At 45.9% G+C, this 26641-nt stretch overlaps 8 protein-coding genes across 9 annotated transcripts; 4 read left to right on the top strand and 4 right to left on the bottom strand.

Moving 5' to 3' along the window:
- Positions 1 to 277: 277 nt before the first annotated feature.
- On the bottom strand, positions 278 to 2395 carry FOXG_16153 (uncharacterized protein; the record flags this gene model as incomplete). The annotated part of the gene is made up of 5 exons (XM_018396241.1): positions 278 to 594; positions 648 to 1629; positions 1834 to 2026; positions 2083 to 2156; positions 2210 to 2395. The coding sequence occupies 5 exons, from the start codon at positions 2393 to 2395 to the stop codon at positions 392 to 394; spliced, it is 1638 nt and encodes a 545-aa protein (XP_018256759.1). The 3' UTR covers positions 278 to 391.
- Positions 2396 to 3429: 1034 nt separating this feature from the next.
- Positions 3430 to 4515, top strand: FOXG_16152 (uncharacterized protein). The gene is made up of 2 exons (XM_018396240.1): positions 3430 to 3723; positions 3795 to 4515. The coding sequence occupies exons 1-2, from the start codon at positions 3667 to 3669 to the stop codon at positions 4269 to 4271; spliced, it is 534 nt and encodes a 177-aa protein (XP_018256758.1). The 5' UTR covers positions 3430 to 3666; the 3' UTR covers positions 4272 to 4515.
- Positions 4516 to 5935: 1420 nt separating this feature from the next.
- FOXG_16151 (alcohol dehydrogenase 1) lies at positions 5936 to 7130 on the bottom strand (the record flags this gene model as incomplete). Its single annotated transcript, XM_018396239.1, has 2 exons — positions 5936 to 6875; positions 7070 to 7130. 2 exons carry the CDS (start codon positions 7128 to 7130, stop codon positions 6013 to 6015), a joined length of 924 nt encoding a protein of 307 aa, XP_018256757.1. The 3' UTR covers positions 5936 to 6012.
- A 5271-nt stretch (positions 7131 to 12401) lies between these two features.
- On the top strand, positions 12402 to 13740 carry FOXG_22343 (L-lactate dehydrogenase; the record flags this gene model as incomplete). Its single annotated transcript, XM_018402750.1, has 4 exons — positions 12402 to 12660; positions 12734 to 12963; positions 13016 to 13533; positions 13583 to 13740. The coding sequence occupies 3 exons, from the start codon at positions 12402 to 12404 to the stop codon at positions 13451 to 13453; spliced, it is 927 nt and encodes a 308-aa protein (XP_018256756.1). The 3' UTR covers positions 13454 to 13533; positions 13583 to 13740.
- Positions 13741 to 13788: 48 nt separating this feature from the next.
- On the top strand, positions 13789 to 14235 carry FOXG_16150 (uncharacterized protein; the record flags this gene model as incomplete). Its single annotated transcript, XM_018396238.1, has 1 exon — positions 13789 to 14235. One exon carries the CDS (start codon positions 13789 to 13791, stop codon positions 14233 to 14235), a length of 447 nt encoding a protein of 148 aa, XP_018256755.1.
- A 1690-nt stretch (positions 14236 to 15925) lies between these two features.
- On the bottom strand, positions 15926 to 16147 carry FOXG_22342 (uncharacterized protein; the record flags this gene model as incomplete). Its single annotated transcript, XM_018402749.1, has 2 exons — positions 15926 to 16021; positions 16091 to 16147. 2 exons carry the CDS (start codon positions 16145 to 16147, stop codon positions 15926 to 15928), a joined length of 153 nt encoding a protein of 50 aa, XP_018256754.1.
- A 2545-nt stretch (positions 16148 to 18692) lies between these two features.
- FOXG_22341 (uncharacterized protein) lies at positions 18693 to 19738 on the bottom strand. Of its 2 annotated transcripts, XM_018402748.1 has the most exons (2): positions 19378 to 19738; positions 18693 to 19324 (listed from the first exon to the last, which is right to left on the bottom strand). In XM_018402748.1, exons 1-2 carry the CDS (start codon positions 19631 to 19633, stop codon positions 19308 to 19310), a joined length of 273 nt encoding a protein of 90 aa, XP_018256753.1. In that variant the 5' UTR covers positions 19634 to 19738; the 3' UTR covers positions 18693 to 19307. The 2 variants fall into 2 exon arrangements, with proteins under 2 accessions (XP_018256753.1, XP_018256752.1); XM_018402747.1 differs by having other exon boundaries at positions 18693 to 19738.
- A 583-nt stretch (positions 19739 to 20321) lies between these two features.
- On the top strand, positions 20322 to 23547 carry FOXG_16149 (V-type proton ATPase subunit A; the record flags this gene model as incomplete). Its single annotated transcript, XM_018396237.1, has 5 exons — positions 20322 to 20876; positions 20931 to 21009; positions 21065 to 23077; positions 23141 to 23320; positions 23375 to 23547. The coding sequence occupies exons 1-5, from the start codon at positions 20742 to 20744 to the stop codon at positions 23545 to 23547; spliced, it is 2580 nt and encodes an 859-aa protein (XP_018256751.1). The 5' UTR covers positions 20322 to 20741.
- Between the last annotated feature and the right edge of the window lie 3094 nt (positions 23548 to 26641).

Genomic DNA, 26641 nt, shown 5'->3' with positions numbered 1-26641 from the left:
TAGGAAATTCTTCCATAGCACAACATAATATTACTTAAGTAAATCTCTATTTTACTAATCAATATTCAGATGGAATTCATTACACAAATCGTCAAGTTTTGATCTCCGGACCTTTTCAGAAGACTTGGCAGGTTATAATACTTTCTAAATCGCCTCACGGGCTTTCTTGATCATTAGGGTCTTTACGAATTCAGCGTTTCTGTTGAACATGCATTGGCTGTCACATGCAAGCAGGGATACCTAAATCCGACAGAAAAAAAGATGAATATACCAATCTGGATCAATGGACCGAATACACGTAGTGTCTGACAATAAGAACCAAAAGAAGTATCGCTGACGGCTTCATAACAAGCATTTCAAAGCCTCATCGACATGGTCAATCGTGGCGCAGTTATTGAGCTGGGTACGCAATCACGCCAATTGCACATGAGCGTTTCCTGAATTGTTGGTTTTGATTATGGACTGAAAGTCCTATCATAGGCCTATTGGACACGGAGTCTGTCCTCACCAATAGGCATCGTGTTCGTGCTGGTGTTCTATGCCTGTTGTCCAGGGTTAAGTGGCTTGTCTCCTCCTGTTCATCCTCCCAATGAACTTACACATCTTGTTAGCATATACGAATCCCCGGGACAACATGAGCAACTCACCGTGTGCCCGGATTACAAAACTCGCCAGGAAGCTGATGCCATACATGCTTACCAGTAGGACAAAGATGGCCTGTGAAAACGTTCCCACAGTAGCGGCGTAGATACCGTTGAACAAGAGCGGCCCAAGAATCCTAGAAAGGGCAAGCAGCATACCAACCGCACCCAAGACCTGCCCTACACGGTTCGTGGGAACGTGCTTTGTTACAATAGCTTGGATAGCGGCACTGCCAAGTCCTCCCATTGCTGTGACCATGCCGCTAAGGAAAAAAACCTCTTCAGAGTGTGACAGGCTGTATCCAATGCTACCCAGGATATCTGACGTCAGGGCAGCCCTAAGGACCCATATGTCGAGGTTGTCTGCTCCATAATGCTTCTTTGCTGGCACCATGAGACACTCTCGTCGTCTCCGAGCAGCTGGACGAACACGCCCAAAATAGTTGATGATTGGGAAGATCCCCATCAGAGCCACTACCCGAACTAGCGACAAAACGGACACGAATCGAGAGCTCTCAAAGGTGCCCCAGCCATATATGTACTCGCTGTACAAAATAATGACCGCACCAGCAGCTTGAGAGATTCCAAAAATGATGATATCGTTGAGAGCCAGAGCAACCAGGTTTCGGCGGAGGGCAGGTGAAGTTCCAGGGCCTGTGGGGCAGAGGACCTTGAGAGGCTCGAATGGGTTAACCGTCTGGATAGTGGATAACAGAGACCTCCTGATCTGGGCCCTCAACTCTTGTTCTTTGTCCCACTTCTCCCGAGCAAGCAGCTGCTTCTTCTTGGACAGAGATTCAGGAACGATGAACCCAATTATGATCACAAACATACTGTGGCAACCCAGTACCACATAGAAGATGGACAGGAGGCTGCCAGTCCACTTGACAAAGTATCCGGACAAAAGAGGACCGAATGCCAGGCCGGTGAACAGACATGCATGCATGTAGCCTATAGACGCTGCACGTTTTGAGGTGGCGTGCAATCGCTAATGTATGATTGGTGAAGGATGCTTCCAGCTGTGAAAGAGCCGGTTAATCCATCAAACACGCTCCCCAGTACTAACCACCGGTAGTCAATCACTTGGGGAAATCTGGCCACCAAGATGGTTATGAATTCAGCAACTAAACCACCACAGGAAGCCAGGGCCATCAATCGCGTCCTACCACATCGGTCTGATAGATGTCCCAACTTTGGAGTCACGATGGCACTCAGGGGAGCCTGTGATGAGATTCATGAGCAGCATGAAGGTTGCAGCATTCTTCTGGACCTCGGGTATCTTGCATTGTGGATTCTCGCTACCAAGAAGGATAGCCTTGAAGGTATTGTCCGGGTTGAGGAGCTTCTGATCCGCCAAGTATTGTTTGCAAACGATGTCGAGGATCCTTTGCGCATCAAAGTCAATGGTCCGAGTTTAATATACAATAACGAAAGCGCTCACAGATTTAATTTAGGCACAATGACACCTCCGAAAGCCAGGGTGAAAACGGTGAAAGGAAAGAGGAGCCAGTAGACCTGGATGCTGTTAGCTCTTGATTGTAATAGACGTCCGAGAAATTGGAGCATACTGAGGGTCTCTGCCACCAACTCAACACTTTCGAAGCTTCATGTCTCTTGTCCTGTGTACCAAGTGCACCGGTGCCGAGCAACCGAGTCGTATCTGATACATGAGAAGCCTCGAGCTGGTGAGACCTTAGGCTTTCCACTGCGCCACGGTCCATTGCTTTCACTCGTACCATACAGGAAACGTCCATTCTGGGGCTGCGATCAAAATTCGGAATTTATAGGTCGCTATGAGCGCTTCACATCGAGCTGGTCGACCTAGGTAGTTCAAGTTCGGCCACGTCGTTGGGACGATTATGTAGCAATCTGAGAGGATTGTGAGTGAAGCGAAGGTTCCTACGACAAACGGTAGCAATTCCATATGCCAGCGAGCTTTAAAAACGCGTAACAAGAGAAGGCATGAGTAGAAGGCAGAATAATAAAGCACGGCGGGTCCATGATGGGCTGTGGCGATGGTGGGGTCCGGAGCCCCTCTTAGGTCAACATGCTAAGATAACCAGACATCCAGACACGCACGGGGCTTAGCGGGAAACAACTTCGCTGACTCCCTCCTAATGGTTAGGCTTATGGTATCGCATGCATCGTGGGGCATTTAAGTCTCAAAGCCCACCACAATCTGCAAGACATCAACACAATCATGTGGATTCACGAATCGATGAGCCCATGATCTGATAACTAATCTCCACTCTAATGTGGACCTGGACGCGACAGGTCCTCCTGTAGCGTCGGAGGTTGGCATATTCAGACTCCGGTCCGCAAGACACGAGCCATAACAACGCAACTTATCGGAAATACTGGCTTTTCTTTAGTGGCTTCTACTCTTTGGTAGTCTGTTGTTCGCTAGGTAGGCGTCCATATGGCTTGATCTTTGACAAGAGTGATTACAGTCGCAGAGCATTTAGCTGTCTGCTAATTAGTCTAGTTACTTCTCGTCGTCTCGGGTAACGTTTACTGGGGAGGGGAAAAGTTTTAATGCATGTTCGTTGAAGTGATATCGTGCTTTAACTCTGCACCTAGATATTCCTAATTACTCTGACTCAATACTGATGATATTCTGAGTTAAGATTGCATGAAGGCTGTTTCTCTGGCGGAAGCTTACTGCAACCCCAGTCGTTGCAAGCTCATTCGATCAAGCTACCGAACCAATGAGAAGGTCCAGGTTCGCAGCACCCGCTGGTTCTTTCCGCAGACACCAACGGTTTTTGCATCCCCCACACTCTCGTGTCTTGTGCCTCCTACGATTTACAAACTTTCCCCCCATCGCGCTGCCTCTCCCATCTCAAGGTCCCTTCCCGATCTAACGGTACCTGTTATTTAGTGCCACTATATCTACCTGCCATCTTCTCTACTTATCATGCTATTATCATGTTAATCCGGCAGCTACGGTGACTTGCCCGGCTTGTTATTGCTCTATATACCATTCTCACTTGCCCTGATTCTTCGTTGGTACCCATCCGGCACAATGTCTTCTCAGCTCAACGATAACGCGGGACTTGCTCATCACTCGGCTTTCTTCCAGGTATAATATACAGCTCCTACTACACTTACACTGTTATGCATTGCCTTGTTCGGATGCTAACCTCATGATAGCATCTGCTCAGCTACCCGGTCATCAGCGACGGCGTTCATACTTTCAAGTCTGGCAAATACGGCCAGAGGTCCATCCAGTTCGGCAACGCCGCTTACCAGACTTTCGCTGGCACCGCCACGACTTGGTTCCAGAGGCCCTACCAACACCTTCTACCTTATATTCAGAAGGTCGATTCCTTAGGCGACAATATCCTCCACCATGTCCACAAGCAATTCCCCATTATTAAAAAGCCCACGCAGGAGCTGTACAACGACACTAAGGACCTTATCTCCCTATCATACCACAAGGGCCTGGAGGGTAGAGACCACGTTCTTAAGGTTTATGACTCCGAGTATGAGAAGAACAAGCAAGTAGGCCTTGTCGCCCACGGAAAGGCTGCTGTTACCACCGTTCTCGGCGTCAGCAATGAGGCCCTCTCTTGGCTCAGTTGCCTTTTGCACCCGAAGAAGGCCGAGGCAACCAATACCGTCAACTAAAATTTCAATCAATGGAGAAGACCAGATTTACGTCAACACTACCACAGGACTTGAATGGTCCGAGGCCGCTGTTGCTGGCCATGGCATTCTATATTGGCACCACTACAGACGTCCGATTTAGTGGGAATGGAAATTCCCTCAGATAGATAACCAGATTATGCATTCACATCTATCTAGTTAATGCAATAACAACTAGGAATAGGCATTCTGACAGCTAATACTACCTGGTGATTCATTCTTTTCGCTTTGCTAGGACTCCCTAGCGGTCACTCGTAGAGATCTAACCCAATAAGCGCTGGTCTTGAGGTTATAGTTGTATGTCTGGATATGCACTGGTCACTATCTCAGCCTACAGAATAAGCTTCTGATAGTGTCATAACAATAGAGTAACTTAAATTAGGGAGCCTTCGCACGGTCGAAGGGATAGCAATGAAGAGTGTGAACTGCCGATATCGACTTTAGGGGACTGAGGAGGGGAGAGTTTGGGCCCGGTGAACTTTGTGGTGCCAATAATGGATGGGATAGGTGGAAGAATTACCATCTTCACTTCCTGGTACATCACTTGTAGCGTGCTAGCTGTGTACGATAGGGATTGAATCAGATCCTTCAAGTAACGCGTAACTCAATAATATTCTCAACCCCATTCATAGCCTGTCCCTCTTATTCACGTTAAATTCAAACCTTTATTTACAGCCCGTACAGTACCATAACTAACCCAGGGGGCAGCGCCTCCAACAAATAAAGTCTCTAAAGAGCCGTAGCGGGCGGAATAACAGCTGAATCGAATAACCGCAGATTAAGTATATCTGAATATAGACAGCATAACAGCTGTAATTGCCATTGAGATAATTAGTGCAGTATCGATATGCTGGACCACAAAGTAGGGTAGCATAACAACCAGCCCGCCTTTTATTATTTCATTAATATCAACCAGAACCAGCAACTTGATATACTAACCTACGAAGTATGCGAATCCCATTGTAAATCTGACATCGATGGTCGAGACCAGCCGGGCCGCTTAAGCTTCAGCTTAAACTATATACTTTTAGCTTAGCTGTATATCAACAGATCGAAGTCCTCACATTAACCTACGAGTCTAGACTTTGCCTAAACCTCTAGAGAATAGGTGATATTTCTTTTCTGATGAGGCCATACTCTGTGCAAATCACTACCAATATTTCTCCTTCGAGTTATGGAGTCCCTATTACCTGAAGTTACTCACGAACTTCCTCTACTCGATACTAGTGCTGGGAAGATTAGCCCTAGGGAGTGGCAGACGTAGAGAAACATACCGAGATCAGCTTTAGAGGGCTACCGTAACAATCGCAACAACCATACTAACACCCTGACTGAATGACTCACCGGAGCATCTCAAAGTAAAGGAAAATGGAAAAGCAAAGAAGACAGAAACCGTAAAAGGCGGTTGCTTAGCTTAGGTCTCAGGCTAGCGGAGATCCGGATCCAGAAGATAATCGAAAGGATGATTTCGGCCAACCAGTTATAATATAATTCGGACCAGGTGTCTCCAATCGCGCAGAATGCAACAACATTACTAAATACTGCAGCCCACGGCTTAAAGGCAGCTAAGTTCTAGCAGGGATGAGAATCAGTAACATTTATACCAGTACTATAAAGTAAAATGATTTTCCAGCTAAAAATGTAGCCAGCCAACATGGTGATTCAATGCCATCTCTCTCAACTTGACCAGTCATACTATCATGGTAAAACTTTGAAACCGATATCACTTGCTTGTATCAACGACATACCGACCTACAATCTCATCCTCAAGCATCATATCATAGACATCCTGTAGATGACTTAAACCAATAAGCTTGTGTGGCGCTTTAATCAGGCCAAGTCGGAAGAATTCAATAGCCTCGGCTGCGTCCTGGCGATTCCCCACATAACTGCCTTTGATGTTGACCATGCGAACGACAGTGGCGAAGATTGGTGCTTTGAGATATGCATAGCCCGGCATACCAATACAAACAACACTGCCGTGTGATCGAACATATTTGTATGCCTGCTGGAATGGCACCTCGTGGGTTGCGAGCACGAGGACAGCGTGGGGCCCGAACCCGTCGGGGACTGCGGCCCTAACATCAGCGGCAATATCTGAGGACTCTTGGAAGTCGATAAAAGCTGCTGCGCCCAGATCTTTGCAAACCTTGGATTTGTCGTTCCCTGCGTCGATTGCAATGCTGTGGACACCCATGGCCTTAGCGTACTGTAGAGCGAAGCATCCGAGGCCACCACCTGCACCAACTATGGCGACATATTGCCCCGGACGAACACCAGATTCTTTAAGCCCCTTGTAGACGGTGAGTCCTGCGCAAAGGATCGGGCAAACGTCTTCCAAGCTACACTCGCTAGGGATTCGGGTGATATGTGCCGCCTTGGCAACAGCATATTGCTGGAAAGTGCCGTCGACGGTATAGCCGGAGAGGAGATCCTGAGGACAGAGCTGCTCATCGCCTTGTAAGCAGAAAGTGCAGTTTAAACAAGAGCCATTTAACCACTTGACCCCAACGTAGTCACCAATCTCTATGTTCATGACAAGCTCACCCTTGGCGACCACGAAACCAGCGCCTTCGTGACCACCAACTAGAGTTCCTCTTTAGTGGCCAATCACCCATTATAGCGTGTAAGTCGGTATGACAGACTCCGGAATACTTCACATTAACCAAGACCTCATCAGGACCTGGCATATGTACGGGAATTTTCTTATAAACAACCACTGTTAACCGATATTAATATCTAGCGAACCCAAGTTTGAAATACAAAGAGGAGACACATACGGCCGCCGGGCTTTTCGAGTACTTGCGCCCATTGCTCCTCTGGGATTGCAATAACAGGCATGGTTGGTAGTATATTCGGAATAAAAATCAGCAAGGGTAAGCCGGCTCAGCATCTATGCGTCAATACGCGCCAGGAATTCAAGGCAACTTGCCACTTTTAATAGTAGCTTCGACACATAACAGGAACCACGGAACTCACCGATATGTTCCACAAGTCTTTGCTGGATTAAACGAAACACGCAAAGTATCATGTGATTGATGGCTAGCCAGAAAGTTAAAGTGCAGCCATGACTTCGACCATGTGATACAAACTCTGCTTACTGGATTTAAGTTGAGCCACAAAAGCTTGTACTGGCATCACAGGTGACAGTTTGTGAGGTCATGATTACTCGGTGTTGGTGAACCACCAGGCCTTATGCTTTTTTATCTGTTCGTTCTGATATATGCATGTTCTGATGGCATAAAGTGTAATATGCATAAGGGACAGGTATAATATTGCCCTAGGTATTATAGATTAATGTAACCTAAATAGAATATATACCTATAGGGTAACTGATAGAGAGTATTACTATTTACTATAATTTCTAAGTATATTAACGTGGTTGATAAGCGAATGCACCATCTAAGCGAGTGCACCAAAAATCCCTTATCCTACAACATTTTCATCTAATCAGATACTTCTCAACCAAAGATGTCGCAACCTTTAGATGAGGCTAGAATCCTTCTTGCACTTTAAGCCCTTCAAAATGACCCCAAATTAAGTCTCCGACGCGCTTTAAATATCTATAAGGTTAACTATTGGAAGCTACGTCGCCGTCAAAATGGCATTCAATCGCGACGCGATTGTATCCCGAACTCCCGGAAACTATCTGATCTAGAGGAACAGATAATAGTTCAATTCCTCCTTGATCTAGATTCGCGAGGATTTCCTGCGCGACTGCGTTTTGTAGAAGAAATGGCTAATTCTCTTCTTGCCGACCGCGACGCATCACCTGTCGGCAAGCGCTGGGCTTATAACTTCGTAAAGCAACAACCAGAGGTAAAGATACGTTTATTTCGTAGATATGACTACCAGAGAGCTAAATACGAAGATCTGACTATTATTTGTGGCTGGTTTAGGCTTGTATAGAATATAATTGCGAAGTATAATATCTGATCAGATGATATCTGGAACTTTGATGAAACAGGCTTTATGATGGGCATTATTATGGCCGGAATGGTCGTTACAGGCTCAGAAAGGCAAGGAAGACCAAAATCAGTGCAGCCTCGAAACCGGGAATGGATTACTGTAATTTAGGCGATTAATGCGGAAGGCCAGGCGATCCCCCCGTTTATCATTGGTGCAGGCCAATATCACCTTGCTAACTGGTACCGAGAAAGCAACCTCCCAGCCGATTGGGTTATTGCAACGAGCCAAAATGGGTGGACAAATAACGAGCCAGGTCTTGAGTGGCTAAAGCACCTTGATCGGTCTACAAGTAACCGATCAGTTGGTGCCTATTGTCTTCTGATCCTCGATGGCCACGAAAGCCACCACTCTGCCGACTTTGAGAGACACTGCCAGGATAATAAGATTATCACGCTTTATATGCCGCCTCATGCATCTCACCTACTTCAGCCTCTTGATGTTAGGTGCTTTGCAGTGCTGAAAAAGGCATATGGTCGAGAAATAGAGCATCTGATTAGATGCTCTATAACCCACATTTCCAAGACCGAGTTCTTCCCGGCCTTTTATGCCGCCTTTAAAGCTACTTTCACAGAAAGCAATATCCGGGGGGGCTTTAGAGGAGCTGGACTTGCTCCTCTTGACCCAGAAGCCGTGATCTCAAAGCTTGATGTGCAGCTACGAACCCCAACGCCTCCTGGGGAGGTCAGCCAACCATTAACCGCATGGGTTTTAAAGACCCCAAAGACAGCAATTGAGGCTCAATCTCAGTCTGAATACCTCGAAAAACGAATCAGAAGACATAAAGGCAGCTCCCCAGAGTCAATAATAGAAGCTTTAAAGTCAAATACTAAAGCAACAAGGGCAGTTATGCATGAGGTTGTCTTATTGAGGAATGAGGTCCGAAATCTTCGAGATGCAAATGAGATACTAAGCCGGCGCCGCAGGGCAAAAAGAACTAGATTACAGAGAGGAGGGGCTATGACTGTACAGGAAGCATCGCAAGTAATTGATCAGATGGATGTTGATGCGCAGGTAGTGGCTGAATCGTCAAGAAGTGGTGGTCGAGGAAGGTCACAGCGACCGGGTGGTCGGCGTTGTGGTGTATGCGGCAAGGCCGGGCATAATGCAAGGACCTGTCAGGTAGTAATTGAGACATTTGGGGAAGAGTATAGTAAGTAGTTTTAATTGATTAGATAGTTTGTGGTGGATTTAAAGCAAGTTCTAGCTTAAAGGGTAAGAAAAGTGCGTCGCATGCTTATCTGCGTCGCATGCTTATCAAACACGTTATATAAGATTAAAAAAACCATAATAATAGTAATTATAGGAAGCTATTAGAGCCATCCTTCGATTAGATACCCTAAAGTTTGGTCATCTTGACTTGGTGGGGTATTATTTAATATCGTCATGATTGCTTCAAGCAATTTGCTTGATGGTTTCTTAATTAGACTACTTAGCCTATTATTCCAAAATGCATGAAGCGTGTAACTGCCGGATTTATATTCTAAATCACTTCGAGCCTATATTAGGCTTACGTAGCTTGAACTTCTCGTTGGAATTCCTGCGCCGTGACCATGGTCCGCCATCGGCCTTGGCCTGTTGTGGTCTGATCTGGAAAGTTTATGTCCAAGGCTCCACGAACTCCTTATTTTCGCATGTGATCTTATACTCTTCCTTCTGGGTCAATCAAGCCCTCAACTCCAAGAGCCTTACCCATACACAACCAGCCGCCGGAAGGATTCAGTTTCATGTTAAGGAAGATCTTAAGACCTTATTCCTCGGTAAAATGGGGTTTGTTGTTATCATTTCAGGTCCTGAATAAAGGTTCTCACTACTATTTAATTGAAATATAGAGCCTAGGAATAGGATGAGAAGTCGATACGTCTTGTTTCTCTTCTTGGCAAGATATTTCTCGATTAAAATGCAGTTGAAGTCTATGCCGCAATCTTCACTATTTAACTCTTGCACTTTGAGGCCCAGGCATTAGAATACTTTGCTTTGTCCTCTTGTCTCATTTAATGCCCGCATAAAAGCCCGCTGGTTACATTCACGGATTTCCAATCAAGGTCTTCTTCGGCAGATCATTGTAATTATGCTTCCCATCTTGTTTTATACTATGCGATTGAACTGCGATTTCTTGGCTTACAGTTGTGTCTTTGCTTCGGTTCCTTGTTGTCTACTGCAGATGAATTTGGTTCTGGAAGTATAAGCATCTGTAGGTTTTGTTTCCTTCTTCTTTTCTTTTCTTTTTTCTTTTCTTGCTAACAGGATAACAAGGATTGGGCAAGCACTAGACTACCAGGATCGTCAAGGAGTCACTTAGAACTATATACTAAGCAGGTTATTCAGAATTTATGTGGTAGGATTAAAATTTTAGTGGTGCGTTAGCTGGGGGTGCCCATGGAGTGGTCTTGGATGCTGTATAGGGCAACATTTGCGTCGGGAGCGTATGGCGTATTACAGACGAGGGCTCGTTAGGGTGTTTTTGTAATCACATAGGCGAAACCTATCTCCTTTAGCATAGTAAGCCTCCAGTCAGGTTAATGAAGAGAGATGTTATTAACAGATTCGCAAAGGTTAAAATGTGCATTATTTTACATCCATTCTCGCCGTTTTCGAAGTCCTCATGATATAGGCGTTATAAACATTATCCTTATTTTAGTAAAGAATTTCCTTATGTGTTACCTTTCTAATAAGGCTTTCTTGCATATAACTGAGGTGGGACGATATGCTTAATGGAGCCTCAACTCATTCAAGGGGATAACACGACAGGCCAGATATCTATGAATATAAGAGATTTAGAGGATGAGATAAGAGTGACTACACTGTCAAACAAGCGTAAACTTCCACTGCTGAAATTAGAAACATAGTTATTAGGGCAAAACGTTACTGCAAACATCTTGATTAAACAGAACATCAGACAGACTTGCTGCATCTGACGAACCCATCGCGACGCCTGGGGATACTGACCCGTTGTATTATATCCTCCAGATCACAATAGATTACGACTCTGATCGCGTGTCCTTTAATGAGATCAAAGGCGCCTGCCTCGAACATGCCCACGCATTGGTGGCTATAGCAAAGAAACAGCGAGATATGATTGTAAGACGTCTCGATTAGGTAGATCCTCATATTACCAGTCTCTTTTGCTTTCTGCTGTCTTTTCTTGGCAGAATCAATGCATTGAAATTATTTAGTTTAGTTCTGCCACCCGCCCCGTGCATAGATTCAGATCATGGAGAGATGTCGAGTTTTGGTGATAATTTGGGAGTGGTCATCAGCAACTGTGCAGTTGGAAATAAGTTTATAGTGAATCCTCCTGAAAACACCTATAGTGTACAGGAGTGCTTCTCCTCAGCCTTAGGCGCCTCTAATATATAAATCATCCCAAATCATAAGCAGCTAATAGCAATAATTAAATAGGAACCGTTATTCTCTATCCCCGAAAGTCTTAATTACCGAGCCTTTTGCATATTTCCCCTGTTTTCCAACTTTAATCTCACATACCACTTCACCAACGGGATGCGATCATCCTTAAGCTATTACTGGAAAATATTACCAAACTGGTTATTCGGGCCCATTCCCCTTCCCCAACGCCCCTACGACAATTTTCATGGCCAAAGGCCTCGGAAACCTGGGAACGTAGCACCCATTGGAACCAGATGAATTCGTTGCACCACGTACGCGCAGTGACGAAAGCAACCTGTACGTAGACGTATGTTATTATTACGGCGGTGTTGGTGGTGTAATCCGCCATAAGCAAACAACTGAGGTACTGTTAGGTTACCGCACCGTGCCTCTGATAAGGTTCGTGGAAGTATGGATTCCCTGATTGAACGGATCTGGGTTGTTGGCGGGCTGGTCGTGGCTGATGCCATCGTCGTCATCGTTAATCAGAGCTTGCGTAAAGCGGGGTCCTGGCAACCTAGGCGCACTCAATAGACAAAAATGTATGCTTAGTATTTATATTAGCTGTGCGCTAAGAAAGTAAGCAACCGGGGCCAGGTGGTTGTCCCATGCGGCGTACGGGCGATGCCCCGGTTTGTTCGGAAAGACGGACCCTGGGCTTCTACAGCATACGGGGCTGAATTGCCTTATTAAAGGCAACGTGGGCACCTTAGGGCTGCAAAAGCATCAATCTGGTAGTTGGAACAGCTCTCTAGAACCATGAATTTGGTTTCTCAGATCGCAATTGTCGGCGTGGGCCAGGTCGGAGGCGCCGCAGCATACTCCATCATACTTGCCTCTTTTGTGAGCGAGTTACTCCTCGTCGACATCGATATCGAATTGAGAGACGGCCAAGTCCGTGACCTTTCCGACGTGGCCTATAGTTGTAACAGCAGCACGCGCGTGCGAGCAGCCTCACACCATGAGGCAGCCAAGGCCGACATTGTGGTCCTCACAGCTGGATCCAAGCACATGATAGGTAAGCGGCCAAAGAAGAAAATCCTGTTTGCTTGCTGTGATTAAGCGCGTGAGGCTCACTTCATGTTCTCTAGGCCAAACAACCATCGACTATACATCCCGGAACATGTCAATTGTTCGGGAAGTAGTCGAGGCAATGAAGCCGTTCAGATCAGACACAATCCTACTTGTGGTGTCAAACCCTGTCGACCTGCTCACGTCCCTCGCTCATGAAATCTCCGGACTTCCGACATCTCAAGTCTTGGGCTCAGGCACGTTCCTAGACTCGGTGCGGCTCCGTGGGCTCGTGGCCATGCGGGCTGGAGTGAGTGCATATGGATCTTGTGTTCTCTGAAGTTGGGCTAATGAAGTTCTAGATTGCGGCTAATTCGATAGACATCCACGTGTTGGGCGTACACGGAAGCCCCCAGGTTGTAGCATGGTCAGCGGCAACAGTTGCTGGCGTCCCCATTAACACATCGATCCCCCCCAACATTCTTGACCGTGTCGAGCTTGAGGATGAATGCAAGCATTGGTCGCAGAGCATAATCAGAGCTAAGGGTTCGACTCCCTTTGGGCTTGGCTCTATTGTGTCTATTTTGTGTGCCTCTATCTTCTTGGACAAGCGCAATGTTCGTCCCGTCAGCCATTTCCAACCTGACTTTAGTTGCTATTTCAGCTTGCCCGCTGTCATCGGGAAGAAGGGAGTTTTGAGTACTATTCAGATGACGTTGGACAGTGACGAGGAGGCACATATAGCTAAGTCAGCGAAGGAACTGAGCGAAACTATTGACTGGATCCATCGGAATTATTAAGCCAAGAATGCCGTGGGTAGATTGGGCTTTCATAGTCTGCTAGGCAATCTGGGATACAGCGGCCACTTGCGTCAGACTTGGTTAGTAATGTAATTTCTTTTTGAATTTTAAACTTGCTCATATGATCAGAAATGAAGTAATAAGAACAATAAGTTGGGAAATCCATAAGATCAGGTTCTTGAGATGAAAGGTATACCTGATAACGAGCATATACCACCCACCGCGAGCATTAGAAACAGAATAATATTTTCCTCATAAAAACTACATCCTATATACAAACACACGACTCAAATATACTTACACGGACCAACTGCCGAGGTTACATATTCTTCGTCATGTCGAGTAGTCCAGAGCTACTGTACCACATTCTTCTGACGGTCATCGATTACCACGTCGACCCTTCCGGAGCTAAGCAATCCATCTATATCCTCGGCACTAATGCTACCCTCGAAGCCGCCAAAAACTCCGCCTTCAGGGTCTTGGACACGCTGCGCCATAAACCTGAGGACTTTGTTGAATATGCCATTCACTTAAGCAGCACCGAAGAATGGGATCATGGCGACGGCGTTCTCGTCTACGCTAAGGCGCCTGCTGGCCAAGTCTTGTTGATCTCGATACAAGCTACTCCCAATGAGGAGAAGCTACTGATGGATTCCAATGGCGGCATATTAATGCCGAAAGAGATACGTTCGTTGCATTATGTCCTGCAGACAATGATTGACTATAACTGTTGGAAAATCCGGGGATCCCCCTTCCCTTCAGGATTCAGAATAACAGTCTGAAAGTCCTAGATTTAAAGTTTAAAGTCCTAGATGAAATCATTTAGAGATATAAACCTGAGAAGAACTCTCATCTCACTAATGAACAACCAAGTTTCATAAAATATATTTTCACCCAGCACTACTGCGCAATATAAACAACAATAACAAGGACCGGACGGGTTGTGTGCAGGAGACGCAGATTGAGGGGGCATTTATACACCGGGCCGATGCCTATGTAGCAGCCCGTAAGTTACTTGATCCTCTTGATTATGCAGACTATGATACACCGGAGAAAATGGCCGGCGAGTGGCCATTTGGGGAAGAGGTGGTTGCCCATGCAGTAGCGGATACGGGCCAGAAGACCATCGTTGAGGTGAAGACTGTCGCTGGTGCCCATCATAAGCATCAGAAAGGCATGTGAGGGGAGGTGATGTGTCGTTACTGAGGGTATGAGATCGAGATTGACTGAGGTGATTGTATTTCTTTTCCTCTTCAGTCATTTCTACTGAACATATGTTCTTTGTTGGGGAACTGGCTATGAAGTCAATCACGCAAGTTGTATTTAAATCTTTTTATTTTAAAGTCCTCATTTCTTGAGCTGCTTCTATGTAACCTATTTTCAATGGTAAAATGTCAAATATTATCTGATAAAAACATTGAATTAATGCATGGAAACTATGTTTCTATCCAACGGTCCATCACCGGTTTGATGGTAAAGTTAATGCAGCTAGATCCAAACATCATCAAACAGATCGCTGAGTTTTCCAGACGGAGGAGTTATCAACTCAGTCTAATTGCTGTCGCTGTCATCTACTATTCCTAGGCAGTAACCGCACAATCGCATCAATATGGCGTTAGGTGGCTATGTTCCCAAAGTTCTGGTCGGCCCTTCAAGCAATTATTCTAGCACATCATCAGGAGCTGTCAGCAATAGGAAAGCCACGTGCCAGCTAACAACACGATGGCCGTCGGCTGAACTCAATTTCAAACTTATGAATCACTTGCGAGTAATGTAACCTGCATTATGCCCAATGAGTCCACACCGTGTTCCTAGTGTCATATGTCACCTATTGATGAATTCTCGGGTGTACGGTATATGGTACATAGGTACTTGTATTCCTGGTCAAATGTTCGCCTGAATACCATGACCCCGCTTCTGATCTCTGTTAATGAGATTCCTTCAGTCTGCCATGTTACAAAATGAGATGTCAATCTTGGTAGTATGACGTACTAGGAACACAGCAAGACCAGTTGAGTGGATATGTTGGTCACCACCCACACCAATAAGCACTTTTTATATTTATTTAACTTCACCACGTCAGATCATTCCAACTGGGTATTGTCATGTGAATGGCGCTCTTGGGGAACCACGACACTGGTTTACTTTATCTAACCCTCTGAACTCTATATTAGATGGACACATTATTAATGGCAATCGTATGATTCTGTTTACTCATATGCTATGCTGACTTTACGTGCTTGTCGCGTGCCTCTACCAACTAGATTCACGCCTCGTTGTTATTTTCACCTTACCATCCACAATCTCTAGTCCATTTTAATTAGATCTCAAAGAAAACTTCATAAACATCCTTTACATAGAAGTTATAGGGAGCACGAGTACCATAAGAACTTACGAAACTCGACCCTACCCGTGGATTCTAGCGCCGCGCCACCGTTCAAGCTCTCGTCCCAATGTGGTTAGTATGAGGGTTCAACGTGACCTCTGGTCATCAATCCACTCACGCCTTTCTCGATAACTCTGCATCGGAATGACTTCAAATTCGGCATATGAATTCATTGATACCATCTATATTGCTGTGTAAAAGCGCGAGTGTTTTTATCTAAATGATGATGCTATACAGATGTGACCTCTGACTACGAGACCGACGCCCGAGACGCGGCCGGTATCGCGAGTGGCGAGAAGGGCAGGCATTTTTCTGGGTTGATGATGGTCTTGACGGTTAGAAACAACTATGAGGGTATTGTGCTTCAAATATAACACTTCAGTTGCCAATTCTCACTGTAATTAAGTCATTCTTTATTTCCTCTTCAGGAAACTGCCTTCGTAGTGGTTCTACCAGTTCATTCGTCTTCCCTTTCGTTAGAAGCTTATTAAAGGAGAGAATCTTTTATAGCTGGGGGACTTTCAGCTGTTAAAGTGTATAAACGAGGGTATCTTCATCGAAATCTTCATCCGGACCATAGGTAATTTCCTCGTATCGCATAGACGATCTGCAAGCTCTTCAGACTTGATATGTATATCCGCAGCGGTCTCCCAACCCATACAGTTAATGTTTTCGATTCCATTTATAGAAATGAGGTTACACTGACTTCTATCAGGCTTCACAGTAATACCAACAACAAGGAACGACTCATCTATCATCTCTTAGTGTTTTTTTATTTATTTTTATTTTCTTCGGTCACTGACTGACCATTAGGTCTACCCTTTTTACTTGATTTCTAGCTCATATAATATCATATCCTATATTAGCCACCCTTTAAAGGGCATATTAATTGTAATATTAAATGGCTGAAGTAATCTCATATAGCCTGCAGGCATAAGAGCCAGAGTTCATGGATATTGTTTGAGCTTGCTTTTTACCCCCTCTGTAGGGTAGAAAGGGGCAGTATCTATTACCAAAAGGAAATCCTTTATTTCCGACTTAATAGGCAATAGACCCTACTTAATTTACTTCTGGAATAGGACCCCGTTATTATATATATACTTATTATATATCACAGTAATCCCTAGAGTATACTAATCACTCCCATCCTTAGGAATCCTCGCATTATCACCATCAGACCCGTAGAATATGATTGTAGGTGGAAGCCGGCAGATTCTGTCACCCAAGAAGTACAGAGTCAGAATTGCCTACCGCTTTTCCCACCCAGTTCGGGCTGCCTTCACAGAGACCGTTTTGGGCGCCCCCTAAATCCCAGGTACTTGCGGTTTCATTTGAGAAGGGACTTGGGGTCTCGTCGAATTTAAGGTATACCATCTTTCGATGTGTCTCTTGGGCGTATCGAGGATGGATTCAATTTCCATATTTGGCAATAAATGCCGTTTCAATGGTGATAACCGTTCACCGTGTTGTACTCGCCGGATGAACTTGCAAAATGACGTACGTATATCTCCGTATGCCTCCGCCTTCCTCGTTGCCGCTTGGTAACTCTTCTTGTGACGATATTAAACATCTGCAAGCCAGATATGAGAGAATGTGAATAACTTCGCTTGGCCTTCATTCTTCACCGATTTTCTGAATATATATCTTGCCCGCTTTCTGAACCATCCAGTAGTTACAGCGCACTATTTCGCTCTCAACACCATGAATTTCTGAAACAGCTGATTCTCGAGCTGGGGCCACTGTGGCGAATAGCTTCGTTTTTGCCTCTTGAGACTAAAGGTCTTGCTTCCACCAGGTTGATATATTTTGCCTAGGGACTTTAAAATACTCTGCTGCTTCCTTATGGAGTGACTTCCGATATCCATTGACCGATTTCCGGTTATCAGGGCCATAAACTAAATAATAATAGAGAAACATCACCACTGCAAGCCTCCTTGCCCTTGAATAGGTCCCCTCTTTTCTTGTGACAGGCTTTTACACTTTATATTTGCGGCCTTGGGTCGGTTTTACTTTTGGCCCAGGTTCCTTGCGGCCAGGTAGCCTGCCTTGGCTTTGGTATGTGGATAGAGCGCTTTTCGAGGGCATTTCGATACATATAATGAATTCATCTGACTCCATGCAACTATAGAGCAATGGGTTAAAGTAATAACGATGCCATAGCGAAGATTATCGGCATGTCGATTTGATATCTGGCCCTTTGATAGTCATATCTATGCTAAAAACGTGTCTTAAGCTCTAATTGCTGCTTTGATAGCCTAGCGCTTGCCAACTGGTCATCCATCGCGGTCAGCAAGCAATGGCGAACAGGGATGGGCCAACACTCATCAAGTGCAACATCCATCATGACGACTGCAGTAGAGAGTTGATTACCTAGGGGCATTTTGTTGCGGCGACTAATGCACGTATGCCCGCGAAGGATTGATAGCTTAATTAGAGCTCAAAGTGAAAATCGTTCCATCATTATTTTTCGGGGGACTTAATTGTAACGCCCATATGGTGATTTCAGGGTCTCAGCAATCGTTTAGCCAAAACTGAGCATGGAAGCAGGCACGGCTCCACAACCACCTTTCGCCGGACAAGGTAATTCTAATTGTTCTTTTCAATGCTATAATTCGAGGTCCAATCTTGCTATGTGACTTCACACTTTCCATGCCACGATCATCAGTGATAGATATCAAGCAGTTAGCGATGCGCGCCATACCGTACATTCTCAGGCCCTTTTCCGCACTTCTCTCTTCATTACTCACGGTTTGATTACTACCATTACCTAGTGATTGCTTCTGAAGTTGTGTACTCAGTCCCATGGGTGTATAAAGGTCCCTGCCATGAATACACTTTCCGCTGATACGGCGAGCTCTTGCCAGATTACGATGGTAGCATAAGTAGTAGGTTTTAAGTACATCAAACTCATGGCAAAACAGACACCAGGTCCTATGAAATCACCACGTAACAGAAATAGATGTGCCCTTCAAGCGCGGTACGTAAGCTGACATGGATGTACCATTGTTTCAGGGGGCGAGTCCAAGAAACGGTTTGAATAGCTCCCCTTCGCTCAATCCGAATCCAATTCCAGCGACCCTCTTTTTTCTTCGTTTCCATTCGACTTACATCTCAATTACGACCCAGGTGTCATAATACAAGTTTCCACGCACTCTCTTGTTGATACCCTAGCTGCCTTTCATAAATACAGTCACCCTCCCGATGTGCCGGGAGAATAAATCATTCATCATCAAGCATTACGATTATTGGCATCAGTCCTTTGAAGGCACCCTGGTGCTTACCAGAGTGAGCCTCAAGCTATCAATTTCAATCGTTCGATACCACATTTTAGGGGACGCAATCTTGCTCTACAAACAGGGCCTGAGGAAACTAGATTGACAATCTCCCAACAGGCAAAATGGTAGTGGTGATTTAAGGATCGTCAACAGACTCGTAGGTCAGATTGGGCTATAAGCGCATGACCCCTCGCTAAATCCGGGCCCTGTCTTAACATCACAGATTAGTGCCATATGGAGCTCATGTCTATACTCTTCCATACTGTAGCTCGGACGACGGCTTCCAGCGGGGCTCCATTGTTGGGTAAGGGACATGGGTAGATGAGTAGATGCTTGGTCACTTGGTGAGAGTTGTGCCGTAGGAAACGTTAGGCAGTTACCAGCATCAGCCCTTTTGCATCCCTCAAAGGTTTTCAAGGAGTTGGTGAGCCTAAATTGTTGGCTGGTGTTATGAACTGACAGAGTAGCTTCTCCAGACAATGCTGGTTCAGTTCGTTCGTTGTTGATGCGTTCATCCATGGAATCGTCTAGTTTGGCAAGGCATGCTGTTACTATGTCAATTATGTTGCTATTCAGGGTGGCTTACTTGTTACAGGATACGATAATATGATAACGTAATTAGTTTGAAGCAGAAAAATGGACTTTTGGTATGAGAGGACAGCCGCTGTATATATAACCAGATAAGGAGGCGATTTTCTAGAGATTAAAGTTGACGATCGATCGTGCTAGGCGATCAGTGGCGTGACCTCTACTGAATGAATCATACGACAGAGGCATAGATGACATGTCCATCCCAGGGAGCTGGTTCAGGCTTGAATTAGAGTTCAAAGCACTACCAATGATACCGAAACGGTTAATTTCCTTGTACTTGAACCTTTCGGGATCCTAACATACCCGAGTAACTGGTGTATCACGTCTTGTACGATCTCTGTTCAGTTCAACTGTTGGTTTGATCACGTCATACAGCCAAACCCCTCACAATTCAAGCCGCCATGAGAACTCACTACTTCATTACTTGAAATCTAAATCTGCCTTGTTCTGAAGAGACGTCTCCGCAACTGACCTTCTGGTATCCTTATTTCCGACTGTAGGCCGGTGGCTAAGAGCGACCTAAAATGAGCCGACGCTAACTCGGTTACTGGCGGTTGACCCACAACCATCACCATTTCACCAATAGCATTCTTAACAACGCAAAGCTTGATTTCGTCACCAAGACGTGCATGGCGCGTTGCTGATTAGACCCAACTTCTACAAGCCGCTATTTCTTCCTGTTGGCCCGGGCGTCGGTCCCTTTATGTTGGGTGCGTGATGGTGCAGGCGACTAGGGTCTTCAGTACCTCAATTCGATCATCCTTTCTACCACCTTCTTCGTTGCACAACGAATGTTCTGAGGCAATCATAGAAAGCACACAGTTGCCAGGAAGCCACGTTTGGTGGTGAGGTGAAGTGTTACCCTGCAGTCTTGAAGGTAAGGGCAAACTCCGATTAAGTGCTGCCACCACCGGCATCGGGCTTAAAAGGAGTTCGACACGATTTGGTCAAATTCTCAGTCAAATCGTCTCAACAACGGGTTTCCTTTTGCCCGTCGACAGGCTGTTCCACAACTTCGAGCCGGGCCTTGGCGCTCATGCCACCCATGTCACAAAAGGATACCTTCTTCCGCTCGGCGGATATGAGCCTGGTTCAGCTGTACATCTCTCACGAAATCGATCGGGAGGTTGTGATTGCGCTGGGTGAGCTTGGATTGTGCGAGTTTCGCGACGTAAGCCTACATGCTTATGCCATCTCCATGAAGACTACTTATGTGTCATCTCAGCTCAACAACGATGTAAGCTCCTTTCGCCGACCTTTTACGCAAGAGGTCCGACGCCTTCATAACGTCGAACGACAGCTACGTACGTACCTCATTACAACCTCGGAGATCATCCAGACTAATGGAAAAGTACGCAGGATACTTCCATGGACAGATAATAAAGGCCGGAATCAGGTTTCGGATATTTGACCTTGACAACAAGACTCCTGCGCAACCCTCGACCCCGGAGATTGATCAACTCGTAGAGCGGAGCGAGAAGCTTGAGCGTCGCATTTCCGCACTGAGTGACAGCTACGAGGCACTCAAAGAACGTGAGCGAAACTTCACTGAATGGAGGTGCGTGCTGAGGGAGGCTGGTAGCGTTCTTGATCACACTTCCGCCAACCTCGAGCAGATTCGAGCCTCAACACACAACAATGACACGCCATTGTCCTCCGGCATTCAGCAGTATCGAACTGCATCTCATGTCGAGAGGGGGATTTCCAGTATGAGAGTTGACTTCGTCGGTGGCGTCATCTCCAGGGACCGTGCTGCTGCCTTTGAGCGTATCCTTTGGCGAACTCTCCGTGGCAACCTGTACATGGAACAGTCTGAGATTCCGGATCCAATAACTGATTCGACCAACGAGGTCATTGGGAAGAATGTGTTTCTCATCCTCACTCGTGGCAATGAAATTATGGCAAAGGTCCGCAAGATCGCTGAAGCCATGGGAGCTAAAGTATACAAAATCGATGAGAGCAGCGACCTTCGACGCAACCAGCTTCACATAGTAAATAGCCGTCTCGAAGACGTCCAGAGTGTTCTTCAAAATACCCAGGCTACTCTTGAGGAAGAGCTCAACCAAATTTCACAGTTTCTGTCTGTATGGATGGTGCTCATCGCAAAGGAGAAGGCTGTATATGCCACACTCAACCTTTTCGCTTGTGACCCTGGCCACTGGGCCCGCATTGCTGAGTGCTGGTGTCCGACGAATAATTTGCACTTCATTAGGACTACTCTCCAGGACGTCGCCTGCCGAGCGGGCGTCCCCGTCCCGTCCACCGTCAGCAAAATTCGAACCAACGAGAGGCCACCTACTTATCTGAAAACTAATAAATTTACGGAAGGCTTCCAAACCATTGTTAATGCGTATGGCACGGCCACCTATCAGGAAGTTAATCCTGCACTATCTGTCATTGTCACTTTCCCTTTCCTTTTCGCTGTAATGTTTGGTGATTTTGGGCACGCTCTTATCTTGGTCTTTGCTGCGTTAGCCATGATCCATTGGGAGACGCCGCTAAAGAAGGTCACGTTCGAACTGTTCGCTATAATATTCTTTGGCCGATACATTACACTAGTAATGGCCGTTTTCTCTTTGTTCACTGGTCTCATCTACAACGAAGCCTTTTCCAGGTCCATGCCCATCTTTGACAGCGCTTGGACGTTTAGAAAACCGGAGAGCTGGCCAGAAAAGAGGGTTATTTCTGGTACATTAAATGATCACGGCTACCACTATCCGTTCGGCCTAGATTGGGCATGGCATGGGACAGAAAACGAGCTTCTCTTCAGTAACAGCTACAAGATGAAGATGAGTATCATCCTTGGTTGGGCTCACATGACGTACTCGCTTTGTTTCTCCTACCTCAACGCGAGCCATCTCAAGAAGCCCATTGATATTTGGGGTAACTTCATTCCTAGAATGATATTTTTCCAGGTTTTCGTCGGTTACATCGTATTTTGTATCGTCTATAAGTGGTCCGTGGACTGGCTCGGTACTGGTGCACAGCCTCCTAGCCTTCTAAACATGTTGATTAAAATGGTCCTGCAGCCTGGAACTGTTGATGAGCGTTTATATGCTGGTCAAGAGTATGTCCAGGTTATTCTGCTGTTAATAAGTTTTGCCCAGATCCCAATTCTCCTTTTCCTCAAGCCCTTCTTTCTGTGGTGGAATCACAATTATCGTCGCTGTCAGGCTTACCGTGGCATCGGTGAAACCTCTCGTGTCAGCGTCCTCGACAGTGGTGATGAGAACGAGGCTTTGGTTAGTCGACACGGTGATAGCGTTGGTGATGATGGTGAAAGTGTTATGGCAAGCACTCAGGACATTGATGAAGATCATGACGAGTTTAAGTTGGGTGAGGTCATGATTCAACAAATCATCCACACTGTTGGTAAGCTGCCTTCTCATCTGGACTGGAGGCGACGTGAATGATAACCTTTACCTACACCTACAGAGTTTTGCTTAAACTGCGTCTCCCATACTGCTTCGTACTTACGTCTTTGGGCCTTATCGCTGGCCCACCGACAACTGAGCGTGGTTCTTTGGAACATGACTCTAGGTCATGCTCTGAGCATGGAAGGCGCCCTTGGTGTCATTATGGTTGTTGTCAGCTTCTGCGTGTGGTTCTGCCTCAGTATGCTTAGCCCTTAATATCACCGCCATGTGATGGACACTGACAAGTTTATAGCTATTGCCATTTTGGTGTGCATGGAGGGTACCAGTGCCATGTTGCACTCGCTAAGATTGGTTTGGGTTGAGTCCTTCTCCAAGTTCGCAGAGTTTGGGGGGTGGCCATTCGCGCCATTCTCATTCAACGACCTGTTAAAAGAGTCGGAAGAGTTGAAAGACTACGTGCAATGAATGAATGAATATATTAACGAGGGATAATACTTCCCACCTTAAAGCATATGGCTGTGCCTGTTATAGTATAAGCAGCCGAAGGCACCATATACTCAACCTTGTCCACAGAGTTAAACAGAAAGACGTGTATAAAATCTCTTGATTTCTAGCTTTGGGTTATAGAAGACCAGATCCAACAGCTATTTCCCGTCTGTAGGTCCTCTTGAGCGGCCTAAAGCACCCAACATAAAGAGCTTGGAGTAGATGAGACGAACACGGCGGCATACAAAGCGTGATGATCTTATTTGTCTCACAAAGGATATCGAAGGCGACTAAGTGCTGACTTCCATGTACGGTGAATCAATTAAGGATGGAGACCATTTTATCAGGTCCCCATATGCAAGCTTCGACATCGATCAACCAATCGATTTGATCGATTCGATTAATCGATTCGATTTCGATTTCGATCCATCAACTAGAGCCTTCCAGTTGATCGATATCGATCAACTATAAGTCGTGATTGATCGATTTGATCGTTGATCGCCAAATTCGTCGGGAATGTTAGGGTAGGTGTAATTATTTGTGGGGCTATTCCTTACTGCGCATCGGCCAGTACCGTTGTAACCTTAACCTGATGCGTCATACAGCGTGACACAAGACAGACCCGTGTCCTTGGATGCTTGTCCAATGCTCTCTGCTTGAATATATTTAATTTAAGTAAACCTCATAGATTTGACACTTGCTAACGTGGTAGCCTATGGTCTAACCTCGAGTACTCTTTGTGGGTCTTAGTTATTACTGTACTGATATATCCTGGACTCTTTCGACGAAGAGGTAGAAGATGCTACTACCTTAATCCCACCGCCTTCTTCTGAGCTGTTAACTAGCTTGGCTTCGACTAAGTATGTACCTAGTAAGTTTCTAGACTATGAGGCTTGGACGATTGATAAATTCGAGTATTTCCCCGGCTTTATAATATGCCATGACCCTTCTCGGGAGCGGACTTGGTGGTGGTAATTCGGGTTTAGAATGAAGGATAATCGATTGCAACCTCATAAGATTGTATGGATATGCGAGAGGTGTTTTCTTTGTAATAGGCCGAAGACTATAAATTATGTCTTTGCTGCTTCCACGGCAGGAGGTATTCTCTGGCATCTGAGTAGGGAATATAAGGTCGGGGTTGGTGCCATCTCCCTGCGCCCTATCCCATGTTGCTCGACGATAAGCATTGACTTGTTAGCCGCCTTGTGGGAAAATGATCGGTCTAGGTTCTAGGAATGGAGGCATATAACGGAATCTACTCGACATGCTTCACGCCGATCCTACGAATCCTCGAGATTAAACCCTTGTTAGCAATTCTCGTTTATTATTCGAACCGTGAACCAGCTGCTCCTGCTTGACTGGCTTAGGTACCATAACCTCCCCTTCAATCTAGTAAACTCAGAGCGCTTCAGGCGACTCTTGCTCTACAATAACCCTTCTCTCCGGGAAGAGCAGATACCAAGTGACAGGACTCTCGTGAGCCTTCTAACAAGTGAGTACAATCGAACTGTCTCCTCTAGATTGTAGTGTTGATTGGCAACCGCCGCAGTGAGTTGCCTTGTCCAGTGATATGTGCCGAACGTCTTCCTTCTTCTCTTTTCAATGGTGTAAACGCTTCTGTGTATAGGTTTACTGATATTACTTGTGAGAATCCATGGGCCAGGCTGCAGCATGATCTCTGATTGCGGACGTCACCCATCAGTACAGGTTTGGGTGCGTAGTAGGCAAATCGCTCGATTATTAGTTCATTATTGGCCTCCTTCCATAGTGCTATTCTCTTGTAGTCAACTACCGGTCATCAGTTGTTGGAGAAGATGATCACCTGGCTGGAGGAGCTTTGGGTCGTCGGGTACCGATTTTCCCCCTATCGTCGAGACACAGGAAACACTCAACATTGACTTGCTTGGTGGAAAGAAAAACCCTTTTAAATCTTCTTGATCGAGAACCCAAGGGATTAATCCGATGGTATCTCAGCCCGAAGGGCTCAGAAATATGGCCTACTCCTCTTCGATGACGCCACCGATATAGATATGCTCTTCAGTTCTCGTAAACGGCCGGCCAGTAACAGAACTGTCTCCCGAATAGTAACCAAGAATGACCAGCATCCATATCAGATACTCTCCAGGTAGAGGTTTGAATTTAGATACACAACGCAATTGAACTACTAGAGACGAATCGAGAAGGGAAACCAGACTTCGGGAAATGTGTTGATGCCGAAAGGCCGCTTTAAGAATGACAGAGTTATGGCTGATTTCGTAATTGAGCTGGCTTATCTTGTATTGAAAATCACATGGAGAGAGCGTACTTAAACTGGGAGCAAGCTAACATCGCGGAGTACTTATACATTTCACAATCACATATCAGGAATACAATATAATGCAGTCAAGGTTCAACCCCCCTGCGACATTGTCTCTGTAGTTGAGCCCCCAATAACTCCTGAGTTTCGCGGAAAACACTCTCCAGCGAGTGCTTGAAACCCCATGGCGGATTTCCAGGCTCGCCCTTGTGCAGAATCTCGAGCTCTCCCACGTATCACTCACGGTGACTCGGCACCCCGACTACGCATGCGTAGATCTGACCGTCGCCGCCCTTGTATGTCACGACCTCCATTTGGTGCATTGGGTATAACACCCGCAGGTTCGCTGAGGGGTTAGAGCTTAGCAACCTAGCCTGGGAAAGCGGACGTACCCTCTATCAAGGTCTGCAAGGCTGCAGCCTCACTGTAAATGCTTGTTGTCATGAAGACGATGCGTTTATCTTTAGCTTTGAGGTGGAAGGTAAGTGGCCTCGTGTGGGCCGGTGGACAGCTCACTTGTTTATCCTGAGCTAGGAATATGGGGGGTTATTCAGCACCGTTTGATATGTCTAGCCTAGTCCGATGTGGTTACCCTTTACTCCGCAGCGATATTCGGGCTTGGCCGACAGCCGACGTGGACGCCTTAAATCTTGACTTCGGTCAGTCATACTCATCTGAGATGTATGTTTCACTCACACTTGTGTTATACGATTGCTTTGGTGGAGATCAAGCCACTAATCTGTGAGCGACTCCAGGCTGGCGATCAATTCAATTCCA

The sequence above is a fragment of the Fusarium oxysporum genome, chromosome 3 (assembly GCF_000149955.1).
Source record: "Fusarium oxysporum f. sp. lycopersici 4287 chromosome 3, whole genome shotgun sequence".
NCBI classification, from domain to species: Eukaryota; Fungi; Ascomycota; class Sordariomycetes; order Hypocreales; family Nectriaceae; genus Fusarium; species Fusarium oxysporum.
Note: the sequence above shows the minus strand (reverse complement) of the source record. Positions and strands in the feature narration are given on the sequence as shown.